Raw genomic sequence first — 14,512 nt, 5'->3', positions numbered from 1 at the left:
AAAAAAAAAAAAAAAAAAAAAAAAAAAAAAAAAAAAAAAACTAAAATTCAGAGAAGTTAAATAAGTTGTATTTAATAAGACTGCCTCCAAATAAGGGCTTAATGCCCCACATCTCCAACGTCCCAGTGACTCCCTCAAGGAAAAGTGGAAATGAAATGAGATATTGTATGTAAACCATTTAGCACATGATTGGGGCATAACTGCTCAATAAAAATTTTAGTCATTATTGTCAAAATAATTAGAAGCCTCAGAAAGATGAGGTTTAAGTTCAGAAAAAAAGGTCATTCTCGGGGCACCTGGGTGGCTCAGTGGGTTAAAGCCTCTGCCTTCAGTTCAGTCATGATCCCAGGGTCCTGGGATCGAGCCCAGCGTCGGGCTCTCTGCTCAGCAAGGAGGCTGCTTCTCCTCTTTCTCTGCCTGCTTCTCTGCCTACTTGTGATCTCTGTCTGTCAAATAAATAAATAAAATCTTTAAAAAAAATAAAAATCTTAAAAAAAAAAAAAAAGGTCATTCTCTACAACTGAAACAAATACAAACAAAAACAGGGATACGGAGTTTTTTGAAAAAGGAATCTGGGGCAGACATTGCCAACTGCCCTCCCAATATATATTCTGCCTTTCTTTCTTACTAACAGAGTCCCAAAGGTTCAGAAGGGCAAGGTGTCCAGCTTAAAGAACTTCAATTCCCAGGCTTACCTGGGGTAACCATGTGATAGAATTCAGGCCAATGAAAAGTCTAATGAAGAGGGCCCTGAGAAAGATATTTTCCTGGAGGGGCGTCTGTGTGGCTCAGTGGGTTAAGCCGCTGCCTTCGGCTCAGGTCATGATCTCGGGGTCCTGAGATCGAGTCCTGCATCGGGCTCTCTGCTCAGCAGGGAGCCTGCTTCCCTCTCTCTCTCTCTCTGCCTGCCTCTTCATCTACTTGTGATTTCTCTCTGTCAAATAAATAAATAAAATCTTAAAAAAAAAAAAAAAAGATATTTTCCTGGAAAGTAAAGAAAAGCAGGGGAAGACGGCACTAGCCTTTTATATTCTATCCTTCGGACTGCCCCTTTCTCTTAGCTGAAGATGTGCAAACAGCATTATCACAACTAGGAAGGGAGAGTCAGGTGCCAATAATGACAGAGCAAGAAAACTGTAAAGTGCTGGAATGCCCAGGACTGGACTTCTTGGGGGTTTTTTTGTTTTGTTTTGTTTTTCAATATTTTATTTATTTATTTGGCAGACAGAGATCACAAGCAGGCAGAGGCAGGCAGAGAGAGAGAAGAGGGAAGCAGGCTCCCTGCTGAGCAGAGAGCCCGATGCGGGGCTCGATCCCAGGACCCTGGGATCATGACCTGAGCCGAAGGCAGAGGCTTTAACCCACTGAGCCCCCCGGGCACCCCTGGACTTCTTGCTAAGGAGAACAATTAAACCCCTTTTGGTAAAGCCTCTGTGGGTCAGTTGCCGAATGTGATCTCTAAGAAAAACACACCCAGCCCGGCCTAAGAGAAGACGTGGGCTACCAAAGCCATTTGGAGTCACCTAAGCCACGCCTACACAACCAGAGCACAGTCTCAGAACTATAATATGACACAACAGTCTTCCAAAGAACTAAAGAGAAACCGACAAACCATCTGCATAGAAGACCAAAAGGACCACAAAGAAGCAGCTTATTTGTCTAGCACTGTCCAGAGGACAGGGTAATTTGACCAACTAATTTTAATACCTCTCACTCTAAGTTAATAAACTGCTAGCTGGTTTATAAACCAGTCTCTTGTGGGGTTAGGATAGATTTCCCGATGGTGTGGCCTTAAAGCACCTACTTCACTGTAATACTCATTTAACTGTCTACTTTATTCACTAGACAATGAGCTCTGAGCCTGCATGGGCCACATCCATCCCATTCATTATGGAAAACATAGCTCTTAGGCACCTGAGTGGTGCAGTCATTTAAGCACTGTCTCTTGGTTTCAGCTCAGGTCATGATCTCAGGGTCGTGAGATCCAGCTCCATGTCAGGCTCCGTGCTCAGTGTGGAGTCTGCTTAAGATTCTCTCTCCCTCTTTCTCTTTCCCTCTCTCTCAGCTCACAAAGCTGGACTGGTCCAAGTACTGCGGTGTCCATCAAGGAAAGGCCCCACAAGGCACCAGCTGAAACAGGGCTGCTGGTTTCTCTCTCATTTCTTTTTGTATGTGGCACACCGGACTCATTCTTTATCCCAAGAGCCATTCACTCTACCTTGTCCTTGTCCATGACAACACTGGCCACGGGTCCAAATGCCTGGAAGTACTGAGTGAGCTGAGCAGAATCCACATCCCGGGGAAAGCCACTAACAAACACACTTCGGAGTCCCTGGGCCTTTCGGGCAGCTCGTAGTTCTACCAGGTGCCGGTGCTTCCGGCCCCCCAGATGGGCATCTAGGCTGGGTCCTGCAAAGATAATCGCAAAACAAAAATATCCAAATCACCCTTCAGTGTACTTACATGCTGGCTTTACCTAAATGCACTCCTAACTCCTACTAATCCTTCCAAGCCACAGAAAGTGTGACCTTTGAATATATAAAGTCCTGGCTCTTTTCACCTTCCTCCCTTGTCCATTTGCCTATAGAAGATATTCTAAGTGGTCCCCAGGAGAACTAGCTACAAGTTTCTTTTTAAACCATCTCTAAGTACTAGGTAGAGCAACACCTGCAAATTGTAAAAAAAAAAAAAAACAAAAAAAAACCAACCAGGAAACTTAGCCCGATCATGTACAGAAGAACTAAACAAAGCAAGATCCTAGACTACTCCCTCAAGGATGATCTCTAGGTATGGTACAGAGATCCCAAGCGCAGAATTTGAGGTCACACTGCCCAAGTTTAAATCCCAGGTCTGGTAAACTGTGTGAGATCTTGGGCAAGTTACTTAACCTCTCTGTGCATCAGTGTCCTGGATGAAAACATTAATATTTTATATTAATAGTACTTACCACAAACTGAAAATATTAATAGTACCTACCACAAGGGTCTTTTTTATTAAATTTTTTTTTAATTTTTTATTTTTTATAAACATATATCTTTATCCCCAGGGGTATACCACAAGGGTCTTATGCAATATAGAGTACCTGGCACAGTCTGATACATGTTGAACATGGGAGAAGTTAGCAATTATTATTTTTATTAAATTCTGGGTCAGCTGTTTATTGTCACCAATGTATATGTTGGACCAAGGAAGACTATGCTGGATTTTTGGGTTGCCTCAGGGGGACAAATAGTGATAATGCCATTCACAAAGAAAAAGAACAGATCTTGTTTAGGGAAGATCAGGATTCCAGACTTCAGAAGTGGAATTAGAGAGCGTCTGGGTGGCCCAGTCAGCTAAGCATGTCTTCGGGTCAGGTCATGATCCCAGGTTCCTGGGACTGAGTCCTGCATGGCGCTTAGAGCCTGCTTCTCCATCTGCCTCTCCCCCACCCCACCCCCCGCCACCCCGCCTAACTTGTGCATGCTCACTCTCAAAAACAAATAAATCTTTAAAGAAGAAGAAGAATGGGAATTTGAGGTTTCATGGAGTCCCCCGGCGCTGTCACACGAGAACCCTGTCTACTTTGCCAAACCCACCTCCTGGTCATGCATGCCATGCTCCTTCGCATACCTCTACCTTTGGGTAGCTCCTCTGTATGGCTTCCCTTCGTTAATTACTACTTTCTCTGTGATCCTACTGCTCTCCAAACATACCTATTGAGCATTGGAATTGTCCCCACCTCTCGATGGTGAGCTCCTTCATCTCTGAATCCCCTCAGCCCACCCGAGAGCCCAGCGGAGTACCAGACACAAAGGTGGCGTCCAACAGAGACTGTTTAAAAGGGAATAAGATAATGAAATTTTCGTTGTGGAGACTTCGGATACTAGGAAGGAGGGGGTAAAGTGGTGGGACTTCCGCCACTCTCCAATCCCTTGTACAGGCGGAGTAAAAACGGAGACGAGTGACCCTACCAACCGACTTGTCAAGAACTATGACCTATACCCCTAACTTTCGCCAGGACCCACAGACGAGAACTCACAACCACCCCCTCACAAGCCACCGCTTACGGTTGGCTGTAGTAACGTGGCAGAGGCAGCAGCGGAAACCCCCACGGGGCAACGACTGGACATCCGAATCCACTGCCGCCATCGCGACTCTCCAGTACCGACAACACACAACCCGTTCCGCTACCGCCGGAACTCACGCCTACAAATCGCAAGGCGCTCCAAAGCAACTTCCGCCAGCTCATAGGAAGTGACGTAGTATCGACCATCGCGCAGACATACTCCTCCGGAAACAGCTTCTTCGACTCAGGGTTCCGCTTTCATCCCCGTAAAGTCTCTTCCACCAGCTTCAGGAAAAGCCGCCCATCTTTGATACTTATCTGCATGCTGTAAGCCGATTGGTGTGCTCTGAGCCATTCAAGCGTTGATTGGCCCAACGAATCATGAATATTCATGAAGGCGGCCACAAATGCCTGCACCGGGGCCCTTTGAAGTCAACCCACTGTTTCCCTGCTGCTTGGCTGGGGGCGATTCCGCGTGTATCTTCCCTCTAGGGGCGATAGGGACCCGCGGCGCTCCATCCTCAAACCCGTATTTACCTGGCGAATAAAGGCGGAGGATGAGCAGACTTCACGAAGCTCCAGGCTGTTCCTGGACTCCCGAGTTCCTTAGGGCTGCTACTTTCTGCCCTCAGTCCTCCTTCCAAATGGGTGTTCTGCGACCACTTCCCAGCCGGGTTAGGGATCTATTACCCCACTGGGCGCCTCCCAGACCACTCAGCCACAGCCAGATTGCTGCGGCCCCGTGAGTCAGGCTTTCCTTCTGCAAGAGTGGGCGCCGGAGTCACCGGCCCACCCAAGGCATGCGGTGGGACCCACTATGCCTTCAAGGCAGCGGAGTGAGGATATCGTTCAGAGGATATGCTGCTTTCCCCAGACTGGTATAAGTGGTCAGTTCCTCCTGATACTGCCCAGGTGTAAGCTCGGAATGGGGAGAGTGAAGGGGCTATGGAGCCCAGGGGCAGAGAACGGGATGGAGACGACTCAGAAGGGCTAAGTAGTTCCTGCTGTGGTTATCGGCCCACAGCTCTGGACTGTGAAAAGCACACCTGACCTAAGGCAAACACCTGAAGGTCTATAACCTTAAACAATTCCCAACTGTTGAGGCTGTTGCCCTACAGGGAAGGAAGTGCAGAAGGACCACAGAGTAAGTTTAACTTCACCTACATTCTCCAAGGGTGTGCCTCCTGTTGGTCCCTGCTCAGGCTTCTGTTTCCCAAAACCAAGAAAGCAGGAGACGGTTCTAGAGTGGGCCCCACTATCAAGGCGAGTGCTGAGGCTGGTCTCGGGAATCCTTGAGCAGCAATCTGTGCAAATATACCACAGAGCTGGGTGGTAAGAGACTGCAATACCCCACCCCACCAAAATAGGCTGCATCTTGCCCTGGTCTCTAGCAACTCCCAGAATTTCCTGAGAAGAGTAAGTGTTGGGAAATAGAAAAGCACCTTCACACTTCCCTTCCTGTGGAAGCCACCAACCATCCAGAGTCCTCTCATTCCAACTGCTCTGAACAAATCTGTGTGTCAAGAGGAGCTTGGGTTCCAGCACCACAGGGATCTGGGAAGCAGTTTGAGTCACAGGAAAAAGCTAGCTGGAACAGGCTGCCTGTCCCTGCTGCCTGTCTCCTAAAGCTGTTCTTGGGGAAAGTCCCGTCTGTACCTCCTTTATGATGCGCTGTCCTTTATTTTGCCAATTGCATACACCACCCTCTCCCCTCTCCACCCCCCACAGCAGAGAACAGTTGAGCCAGGAGAAGCTGAAGAAAACAGCTTTTTATTTGTTACTATAAGAACCAATTACAGAATCCGAGGTTAAAAAAACGGACAAAAGATCTTTATTTCTGAGAATTGGCGTACAAAAGGCGGAGAGGGCACAGGGAGGGAAGGAAAAGAGAGAGCATGGGCTGGGGCTGATGCCAGCTTAGGCTTAGGGGCCTCAAACTCCAATTAGGAAAGTCCGGACACCGGACAGGAAGAGAAACCCCCATTAGAAAAAAAAGATAGACATGGCAGTCATGGCAGTGCACGTCCCCCTCCCCCAACCACCACCTCCTATCCATTTACTCTTCCCCCTCCCCCATCCCCTTTCACAAAGGGAGGCAAAATTTTTAAAAAATTAAAAAACCCTCCCCCCAAAACTGTCCAAGACAACTGTGGGTCCTACCCCCCAAAACAGGCTAGGTTCCCACAATGGGTCAAGTTCCTGCAGTGTGCCCTCCACCACCAGGTGTGGAGAAGCGTGGGAAAGGGACAAGCCTCCAAGTGGAAACACCAGAGGGCGCCCAACCCCTCCCAGGACACACACTCACTTGCTCCCTCCCTCACTCACTCCTCTGATACTAAAGGGAAGGGAGGTTGGATGCCCTGGGCACCCGCCCTCTAGCTTTCAGCCCACCTCCCTTCCCCCACAGATGCTCAATCCTCCAGGACAATGGGCTCATTGGTGCTGGCAGGATGTGAGGGTGCAGACAGTGGGACTGGAGGCCGCACTGCAATCAGTGGTGGCTTCACCTTCAGGGGCAAGTTGGGCCTGCGGGCAGCGCGCCGCATTTCCAGATGGGTCAGAGCCTTCCGCAGGGCCCTGCCAGGAAAAGAAGAGTGGAATGAAAAAGGCTAGTAAGACTCTTGAGGTGAAACCCCAGATTTCAAACTCCAGTTCTGCCTTCTGGCCCATTCTTTCCTGACATCCCCATCCCGTACCCATTCCTCCTGGAGCTGGTCTCGCGCAGAACTGGCATTATCCTTACCCACCAATCTGGGCTGTCAACCTCTCAGCCCCTCCCATGGTGGCCTCCCTACCTGGTATCCTTTGTGGCCACAAACACCACCGGATTGGGGGCATCAGCTGGGTTTAGTTTTTGACGCTTGGCTGCTGGCTGTGAGCCGGAACGAATCCCTGAGGCCAGAGGCCTTCCGTTGGCAGAGAAGGGGACCCCTGCTCCTGCCATCTGGAAAGTGGGGGGGGGGGGGGGGCAGCACAATGAAAGAGGACTCACAGATCCCAATCAGAAATCAAAGCCCACCCCATCAGTCTGGCTCACTCCAGCTGTCAACTCACAGTTTCATAGGCCCGTTTCACCATAATGCCCCCCAGACCCCGGTTCTGGGTCAGCTGGTTTCTGTTGATTGGCGTCTTGGTACCCCGAGGTGTTTTTGGTTTCAGAGGCGCCTGGGCCACTGCCAAGAAAACATAAGAGAAAACTTAAAGAACTTTCATGCTTTCTCTTCTCTATGTAGTTTCCCTGGGCATCCCCAAAAGCAGTGATGGGGAGAGGGGTCTGTCAAGCAATTCGCACATGAGTGTGATCTTATCATTCACTACGGGTAGTTTATGAGAACTGTTATTAATGAACAAAAGCATAGGCTGTTAGACTTAATCTCGTTGGACTTTGATGGTGAAAGGATGACAGAGAACCTGCCACCACCTGACCGGTTCGTCCCCTACCCAAATCTTTGACGATGGTTGCCAGCGGCAGCCGCACCAGAGGATGAATCTTCAATGGAGTCTTCGCAGCCTTAGGAAGTCGAATGGAGCCTAGAGAACAAAGAAGAAAATTCTTGAAGGGGCTTCGCTATTCAGGCCTCTCCTATGGCCAGGAGCCACATCTACTCGCCTTCCCAAGCACTGTGGCCTGCCATCCCTGCTGTCATTAGACCTCCAGAGAACAGTGGTCTCTGCTCTGCTTTCTGGCCACAGCATCCCGACCTGCCACTAGCCCCACCACTCCTGCCCTTACACTCCGCCTTGATGGCATTGGCATTGATAGGGGCATAGGGTCGTCGGGCAGCCCTCCTCGGCTGTAACAGGTCCCTGCACATGCGTCTGGCCAGACGGGTCAGCTTTGTGGTCTGGAGCAGGAATGTTTGCCTGTTCTTAGCCAGCAGCTTGGCCCGGTTGGCGCTAGTCGTATAGGGAGAGAGACTCTGGGCTTCAGGTCTAGACAAATGACCCCTCGAGTGTGGCTCCTGGAAGAAAGACATGGGAAAAAGGGTGAGCCCGGATGGACACTGGGGCTCTTCTTTCTTCCATTCTCCACAAAAAGCAATTTGTTCCTGCCTGATCTCCTCACTGCCATCCTGACCTCCCCATCTCTCCAACCACCACCAAGCACCCCCTCCCCACCCACATGCACATCAAACCATCACCATTTAAGGGGTTGGGTGTTCTGGCTTTCACCTAAAGCTCCCATCAATATGCTTAACTGCTCTCCCCGGCCTGCTCCCCATCAGTCCTTACTGTTGTTCCCCGAGCAGCTCCCTCAAGCTGGGTCGGGGTCTTCAGCCCCCCATACTTCTTCCAGTAGATCCAACAGGAAGCACAGAGCCGGCACTGCATGTTGGGTGGGCCCCAGGCGTACCACTGGGCAGACTGTGTGGCTGCAGGAGCACGGAGAGAAGGAGGAAGTTTAGGAAAAATAGGTCACCTGAGCCCCTCAGGTCCTTGGGCCAGAGAAGACCTTACCCACCCCCAACATCCCTATCCTTCCCTGGAACTCACTGTGGCAGCTCTCGCAAGTCAGGCCTTTCTGGAATCCAGCCCCATTCATGCCGGGTTTCGAGCCCACAGAGATGATCTGGTTAGGATTTGGCTTAGTACTAATGGGAACAGTGTGGGGAGAAACCAGGAACTGGTCAAGGAAGAGAATCCTATTTCCACCTCGTGTCCATCATCATTTGACTCTTTGACCCTGACTCCCACCCACCGCCAATCTCTGAGAAAAGCATGAGCTGGAGGAGAGAGAAAAAGAATGCACCAGCCTCCCCCACCTACCACACTTACTAGGTAGGGATATAGACTTGTTTTAGTTTGCTGTCTGCTTCAGCAGCTTTCAACCTTTTCTGCAGGAAGGGAAAAAAGAAAGGAAGAGGCGGATCAGAGCATCTCTGCAGGAGGATGTCATCAACTCCCCAAGGCAGAGGTGAGCAGGAGGCCCCTGGTCCAGCCTCCCCAGCCCAGCCCGTACCTGCTGAATATAGCGGTCTGTGGTTTTCCACATGTAATAAAACTGGACTATGCTGGCGAGTGACTTCCAAGGCAGCTAAGGAGACAGAGGGAAGAAGCAGAGCTGGCATCTGGCCCCAGGTCCTGGTTCCCTCACCTGTCATCTCTTCCACCTCTCCGCCCGGCCCCATCCACTTACGAAGTCCTGGCGAATATCATTGAAGTCCTTCCCATACTTCTCCAGGGCCTCCTCAAACAACATGGCCTCGGAGGCAGACCACTCCTCCATCTCATCCCGACAGAGCACCGGGCCCCCCTGGGGCACCAGGGTGGACATGGCTTTAGCCAAGTCATAGCCGTTCCTCTGCAACGTATCCATCGCATGGAACTACAGGGAAGGCAGGAAACAACGCTGACGGCCCAAACCCCTCTGTGCCATGCCCTCGGAGACCCTTCCTCTCCGGGACCAGGGCTCGGCAGGTCCCCAAGGAGCCCAGAATGTCTGACTGCGCAGCCGTATCTGCTCACCAGCGTGATATCTCGGGAGGCGGCGGCTGCACTCATGTGCAGGCTTGGCTGCCGAATGGAGCTGCTGCAATCCAGGGCTCTTGCAAAGGTGCCCACAGCTCTGAGGGAGAGATTGAGAAGTCAAGAAAGAAAAAAGGCATGAGTGGGCTGAGGAACCAAGCCAAATAAGGAAAACACCCATGCCAAGAAAAAAAAAAAAAATCGAGTCCACCTCTGAGAATTCGATGCAAGATGTCCACACCGCCCCCAGCCCATCTTCCCCATCCACCCACCCCTCACCGGGCCACCACGAGAAACTGATCAATCTGCCGGTCTGTGAGAGGGTTGTCTGGGTCCCAGACCTTCATCTCCATCTTCTGTTGGTTCCGATTATCGGATTCCCCTGAGGAACAGGGCGATGGCAACATCAGGGACAGGGAAAGGAGGGTAAGTATCTCGACACAACAGTACCTCGTTCCTCCTTGTCTCCCGCTCGGATTCTGTCAGCCCTCTCAACTCTCAGACTTCTCCTCCCACCTGTGCCCAACTGTCCCTCTCAGGTTCCCAGGGTCTCGTCGCATCAAGGTGGCAGGAGAGAGTCATGAAGACAGGGCAGCAAACTATTCCACAGCACACCATTCACAGACACTACTGTGTTCTGTGACCCAGCAGCCGTATGGTCTGTCCTGTTGCTTACCCTCTGCCAGGCGATCTGGGATCTCAGCTTGGTATTTGCAACCAACTCTGATCTCCCCCTGATCAGCTAGAAGTGTCTTCTGCACAGGGTCAAACACCAGTGAATAAAAAAAGCAGTCCTGGAGACGGGAAGAAAAGGTTAGCAGGCAGCAGTCCTCAGGGGCAGAGGGCAGTAGGGAAGACCCAGAGTTCCCAGAACAGGCAGTCTGTCAGCCTACACCTCGGCACAGTTCTACTTTCCTCTGGCCTCGTTGGGCACACCCCCCCCCCTCCCAGGACCTCTCTCTCACCTCCTTTTCCAGGTATTGGCTCAAGATATCCGTCTCATTCAGGAGGGTCACACTGCATTTCCCTCTACAGAAAAGAGGTCCGAAAAACCTGGGTGAGCTCCTCGTTCCCTCTCCACAGCATCTCCAATACACCCCCCCCATCTTCTGAACAAGTGCAAGCAGGCCACAGTGGCCTGGATCATCCTGTACCGTATGTGTGTGGCTGGTAACGATTCAAACTGCCGAGAAAGAAAAAGCTCCCGGTGCTTCAGCTGATGTCGCTGCTGCTCCGATACCCCTGGCTGCTTTGATTCTTCCTCAAACTCCCCTGGGAGATGAAGGAGGAAGAAGCCAAGTCAGAAACTAATTCAGAAAGAAGCCACCCTGGAAACTCTAACCCAGGGAAAACACCTTCTATTTACCAGCTGGTTTCTCCGCATTCCCCAGGTACCTGCCTCTCACAGCTTTAGTCCACCAGCTACCCCACTTAGCGCTCTTCCCCATCACAGCGCTCCAACTCCCCATCGCTAACGTTTTGGGAATAGCTGCTGAGAGTGCACAGAACGCCACAGAAACCCATCCCAAACCCAGGCGCCAATGCTCAGAAGCCACTCATAAAGCACAAATCTGCCCACACGAGGCCCGACAAGAATATCACACTTGTCTCTCTTGCTAAACCAGCCTGAGGTCCAGAAACCCTACAAGGTGAAAAATCATCACACAAGGTTGTGCTTACCAGTTCTTTTCAGATTTCAGGACTCTCTTTCCTCTTAAACATCATGCAACCCTAACTACCCTTCACTGTCCACTTGGCTAATGATAAGTTTGTGGGGCTTCCAAGGCCAGGACCTCTCAAGCCAGGGCCAACACCTTCTTCCCCAGGCACTGCAACTCTACCCTGAAACCTTGGTGGAAAGGGTTAACTTGGCTGGGGGCCAACCAAACCAGGAGGGGGCAGGACAGCCACAGGCCCAGGCTCATTGGTGCATTGTTTCCAACCTCAGGGAGAAGGGGGGTGGTGGGGGTGCAGCAGGCTCCACCCCTCGCCTGTGTGCTCCGGAAACCCTGGGCTAAGGCAAGGGGGGGACCACACCCCCCCCACCCCCTCTGATTGGACAAGGCCAAGGTCAGCCCCTGCCAGATGGGGCTGTAAACCCCAGAGGGCCAGAGAACTTGGTAGGCCTAGCTCCTCCTTAACCCCTTCATGCCCAAAGCTGCCTGAAATAAGGAAAATAATTTCAGAAGGAGGAACACGAGGAAGAAAGAAAAGAAAACCAAACAAGGAAAGGAAAAAAGAAACTAAAGAAAACAGAAGGAAATATGTTTTTTAAAGGAAGATGAAAGCATAAAGAGAGGGAAAATAAGGCAAAAGGCAAAGATGTAAAATGGAGTGGTGAGAAGACAGAACAGCTGAGGAAGAGGAAAAAGGGCAAGAAAACTTTCCTAGCTTCCTATTCTCTCCCTTCAATGTATTCTCATTACCTCGTGATCACAAAATTAGGCTGTTTCCCTATTACGCAGGCTTCTAAGTACAAGCTCTTCCTCTTCAACCTTGACGTTTACAATCAGCACTCACTGTCCCAATGTACCCAAAACTGTCCCCAAGGGGTCCTGCTTCTCTAAACCCCTTCCCCATCCCCTATTTAAATACTATCATCTCTTTTACACCCTTCATTCAGATACACAGTCTCATACAAGCCATTTTCTGGCTTTCCTTATCATGGTCTCTCCACCCTGCTTCCAACCCCAACGTGTAAAAACAGGCCTCCCTCCGCAGACCAGGCATTTCCCACCCCCAAACTCACACCCCTACTTTTGGGCATGCTACCAGGGGAAACACCTGCAGGGACATGCCTGGGCCTCAGACCATGGGGAGGGGGAGTGGGGGGGGTGTTAGGGTGAGGTGGGGGTGCACAGACACTCACTGGCATTGCTATCAGCCAGGCTGTTGAGGCTACTAGAAATGTCCCTTCGCCGGAAAAGGCACACAACCTTTGCCTCCACGTTTCCGTTTGCAGTCTAAGGGGATAAAAAAAAATGGCAGTTAAAATTGGTCATTTTAAAGTGGAAACTCAGGGAGCCTAGGTGGCTCAGTGGGTTAAGCCGCTGCCTTCGGCTCAGGTCATGATCTCAGGGTCCTGGGATCGAGTCCCACATCGGGCTCTCTGCTCAGCAGGGAGCCTGCTTCCTCCTCTCTCTCTCTGCCTGCCTCTCTGCCTACTAGTGATGTCTCTCTGTCGAATAAATAAATAAAATCTTTAAAAAATAAAAATTAAAAAAATAAAGTGGAAACTCATAAAGAAGAAACTAACCACTGTGAATAAGGTTCTAAGGGGTGTAAATAGAAAGACCCGAAAAATTCTGAATAAAGAGACTTACACCTATGGACAGACTTCTGAACTTTTTTTCCCCCCAGACTTTCCCTTTCCTTAGACCCCCAGAGATAGAATAGGTACGTTCCCACCCAACTCTCTAAACCTTTCCTGAATACATCCAATGAATGAATGGATGAATATGAATGGGCACTTAGGATCCCTTTGGTTCCCCGCCCCCACCCCCTGGCTTCCACCTGAAGTTAGTGACCTCAGAAGAAAAAGACACCCCCCCCAAGGGGTATGGGGAGGCAGGACAGGACAGAGGTGGGGCTCTGCTCCACTCACCTTGTTGAGCTCCTCAATCCGTCTAACCAGGTAAGGATTGCTAGAAGAATTTTCAAAATAGACGTAATCTGTAGGAGGAGGTGGGGAAGCATCGGGAAGATCAGAGGAGGTGATGGGAAAGACTGAGCACCAGGGTAGGAGAAAAAGTAGGCCTGAGAGGACCAAAGGATAAGGGTCCAGGTAGCGAGGAGCCTGAAATGTGAAAGTGCAGAGACTACCAGAAAACAAGGGGTTCCACCCGTGACCACCTAGTTCTTTTATCAAATCCTTCACTCAAAAGTGAGCCTTAAGAGACGAGAAGCAGTCCCCACAACTCAACGAAGGAGTTGCACCCCTGTCTCGGCCAAGAGAGCAATTGTTACTGACTCTAGCGCAGGGTCCTCATCTTTTAGATCCCAGGCGCACAATAACGACCGGGGGGCGGGGAGGAGGAAACCGCCCGTCGGTTCCCGCTCAGGTGGCAGAGCGGTCGCCTCGGGCCGCCCCCCCCCGCGCCCCCTGCGTGCCCTGTCAGTTCCTTCGGAATCAGTTTCCCAGGCCCCACTCCCCGACCCAGGGGCTCCCCGACGCGAGCCTCAGAGTGCCGTCGGGGCTGCCCGCAGCCTCTCCGGGAGCCGCGGCGCCCCGCCGCGCTTCGCCGGCCCCGCACCCTCGCTCCCCGTGTTCCCGGTTCCGGTTCCGGTCCGCGCTCGGGACCACGCCGCCCCAGGCGCGGCTCCCCGTGCTGCCGGGTGCCGAGCCTCTCCAGCCCCGGACCCCGACCTCTCCCTCCGCGGACCCCGCAGCCCCTGCGCCCAGTACTCACCCCCCACCCGGTACATGTTGGCCGCCATGGCCGTTCCCGCCGCCGCCTCCGGCCGCACAAAGGGGTCCGGGAGGCTCGCGGGGGCAGGGCTCGGCTCGAGGCGAAGCCCCGAGCGCGGGGCTGGCGCTTCGCGGAAGTCTCGGTCGGGCCCGCGCAGCCGGCACCTCCGCTGCCTCAGCCGTCGCGGTTCATCCCGGCCCGCGCTGTCGCCGCCGCCGCCGCTACCGCCTCACTCCCGGGACGCCGAGGCCAGCGCCGGTCCGCTCGGCCTCTTCCGGAACGAGCTCGGCTCCCGCCGGACCGGAGCCAGGCTCCGGCTCTCCCGCCCCCCCGCCGTCCTCGCCAAGCCCCACCAGACGTAGGGCTCTGCCGGCCGCCGGGAAGGCTTGCCCTGCCCGCCTCGGGGTTCGCCTCCTTCCGGAACACCTTCGGCCGATCCGGAGAACAAGGCCCGGCGCTCGGCTCAGGTCGGAGAGCGAGACCCCAGAGCTCGGCTACTTCCGGAAGAGATTCGGCTCCCTCCGACCAACCGCGGCCCGGCGCTCGGTTATTTCCGTTGCAGCTCGGCCCCTCCCCCGAGGGCGGGAGA

At 52.3% G+C, this 14,512-nt stretch overlaps 2 protein-coding genes across 2 annotated transcripts in view; both read right to left on the bottom strand.

The window, feature by feature from the left end:
• TUT1 (terminal uridylyl transferase 1, U6 snRNA-specific) overlaps positions 1-4,201 on the bottom strand; it is a 12,411-nt gene extending 8,210 nt beyond the window's left edge. Inside the window, 2 exon segments of the mRNA XM_059404011.1 lie at positions 2,219-2,409; positions 4,050-4,201. Of these exon segments, the coding sequence (XP_059259994.1) occupies positions 2,219-2,409; positions 4,050-4,131 (273 nt within the window). The 5' untranslated portion in view covers positions 4,132-4,201.
• A 1,601-nt stretch (positions 4,202-5,802) lies between these two features.
• MTA2 (metastasis associated 1 family member 2) lies at positions 5,803-14,441 on the bottom strand. Its single transcript, XM_059404022.1, has 18 exons — positions 13,924-14,441; positions 13,119-13,186; positions 12,384-12,477; positions 10,669-10,786; positions 10,480-10,543; positions 10,191-10,308; positions 9,794-9,896; positions 9,515-9,614; positions 9,186-9,374; positions 9,009-9,083; positions 8,825-8,883; positions 8,543-8,640; positions 8,282-8,421; positions 7,782-8,010; positions 7,490-7,579; positions 7,103-7,221; positions 6,844-6,992; positions 5,803-6,625 (listed from the first exon to the last, which is right to left on the bottom strand). The coding sequence occupies exons 1-18, from the start codon at positions 13,949-13,951 to the stop codon at positions 6,460-6,462; spliced, it is 2,007 nt and encodes a 668-aa protein (XP_059260005.1). The 5' UTR covers positions 13,952-14,441; the 3' UTR covers positions 5,803-6,459.
• Positions 14,442-14,512: the final 71 nt, after the last annotated feature.

This window comes from Mustela nigripes, chromosome 1 (genome assembly GCF_022355385.1).
Source record: "Mustela nigripes isolate SB6536 chromosome 1, MUSNIG.SB6536, whole genome shotgun sequence".
Classification (NCBI taxonomy): Eukaryota; Metazoa; Chordata; class Mammalia; order Carnivora; family Mustelidae; genus Mustela; species Mustela nigripes.
The sequence above is the reverse complement of the archived record's forward strand: the minus strand, read 5'-3'. Positions and strand labels throughout refer to the sequence as shown.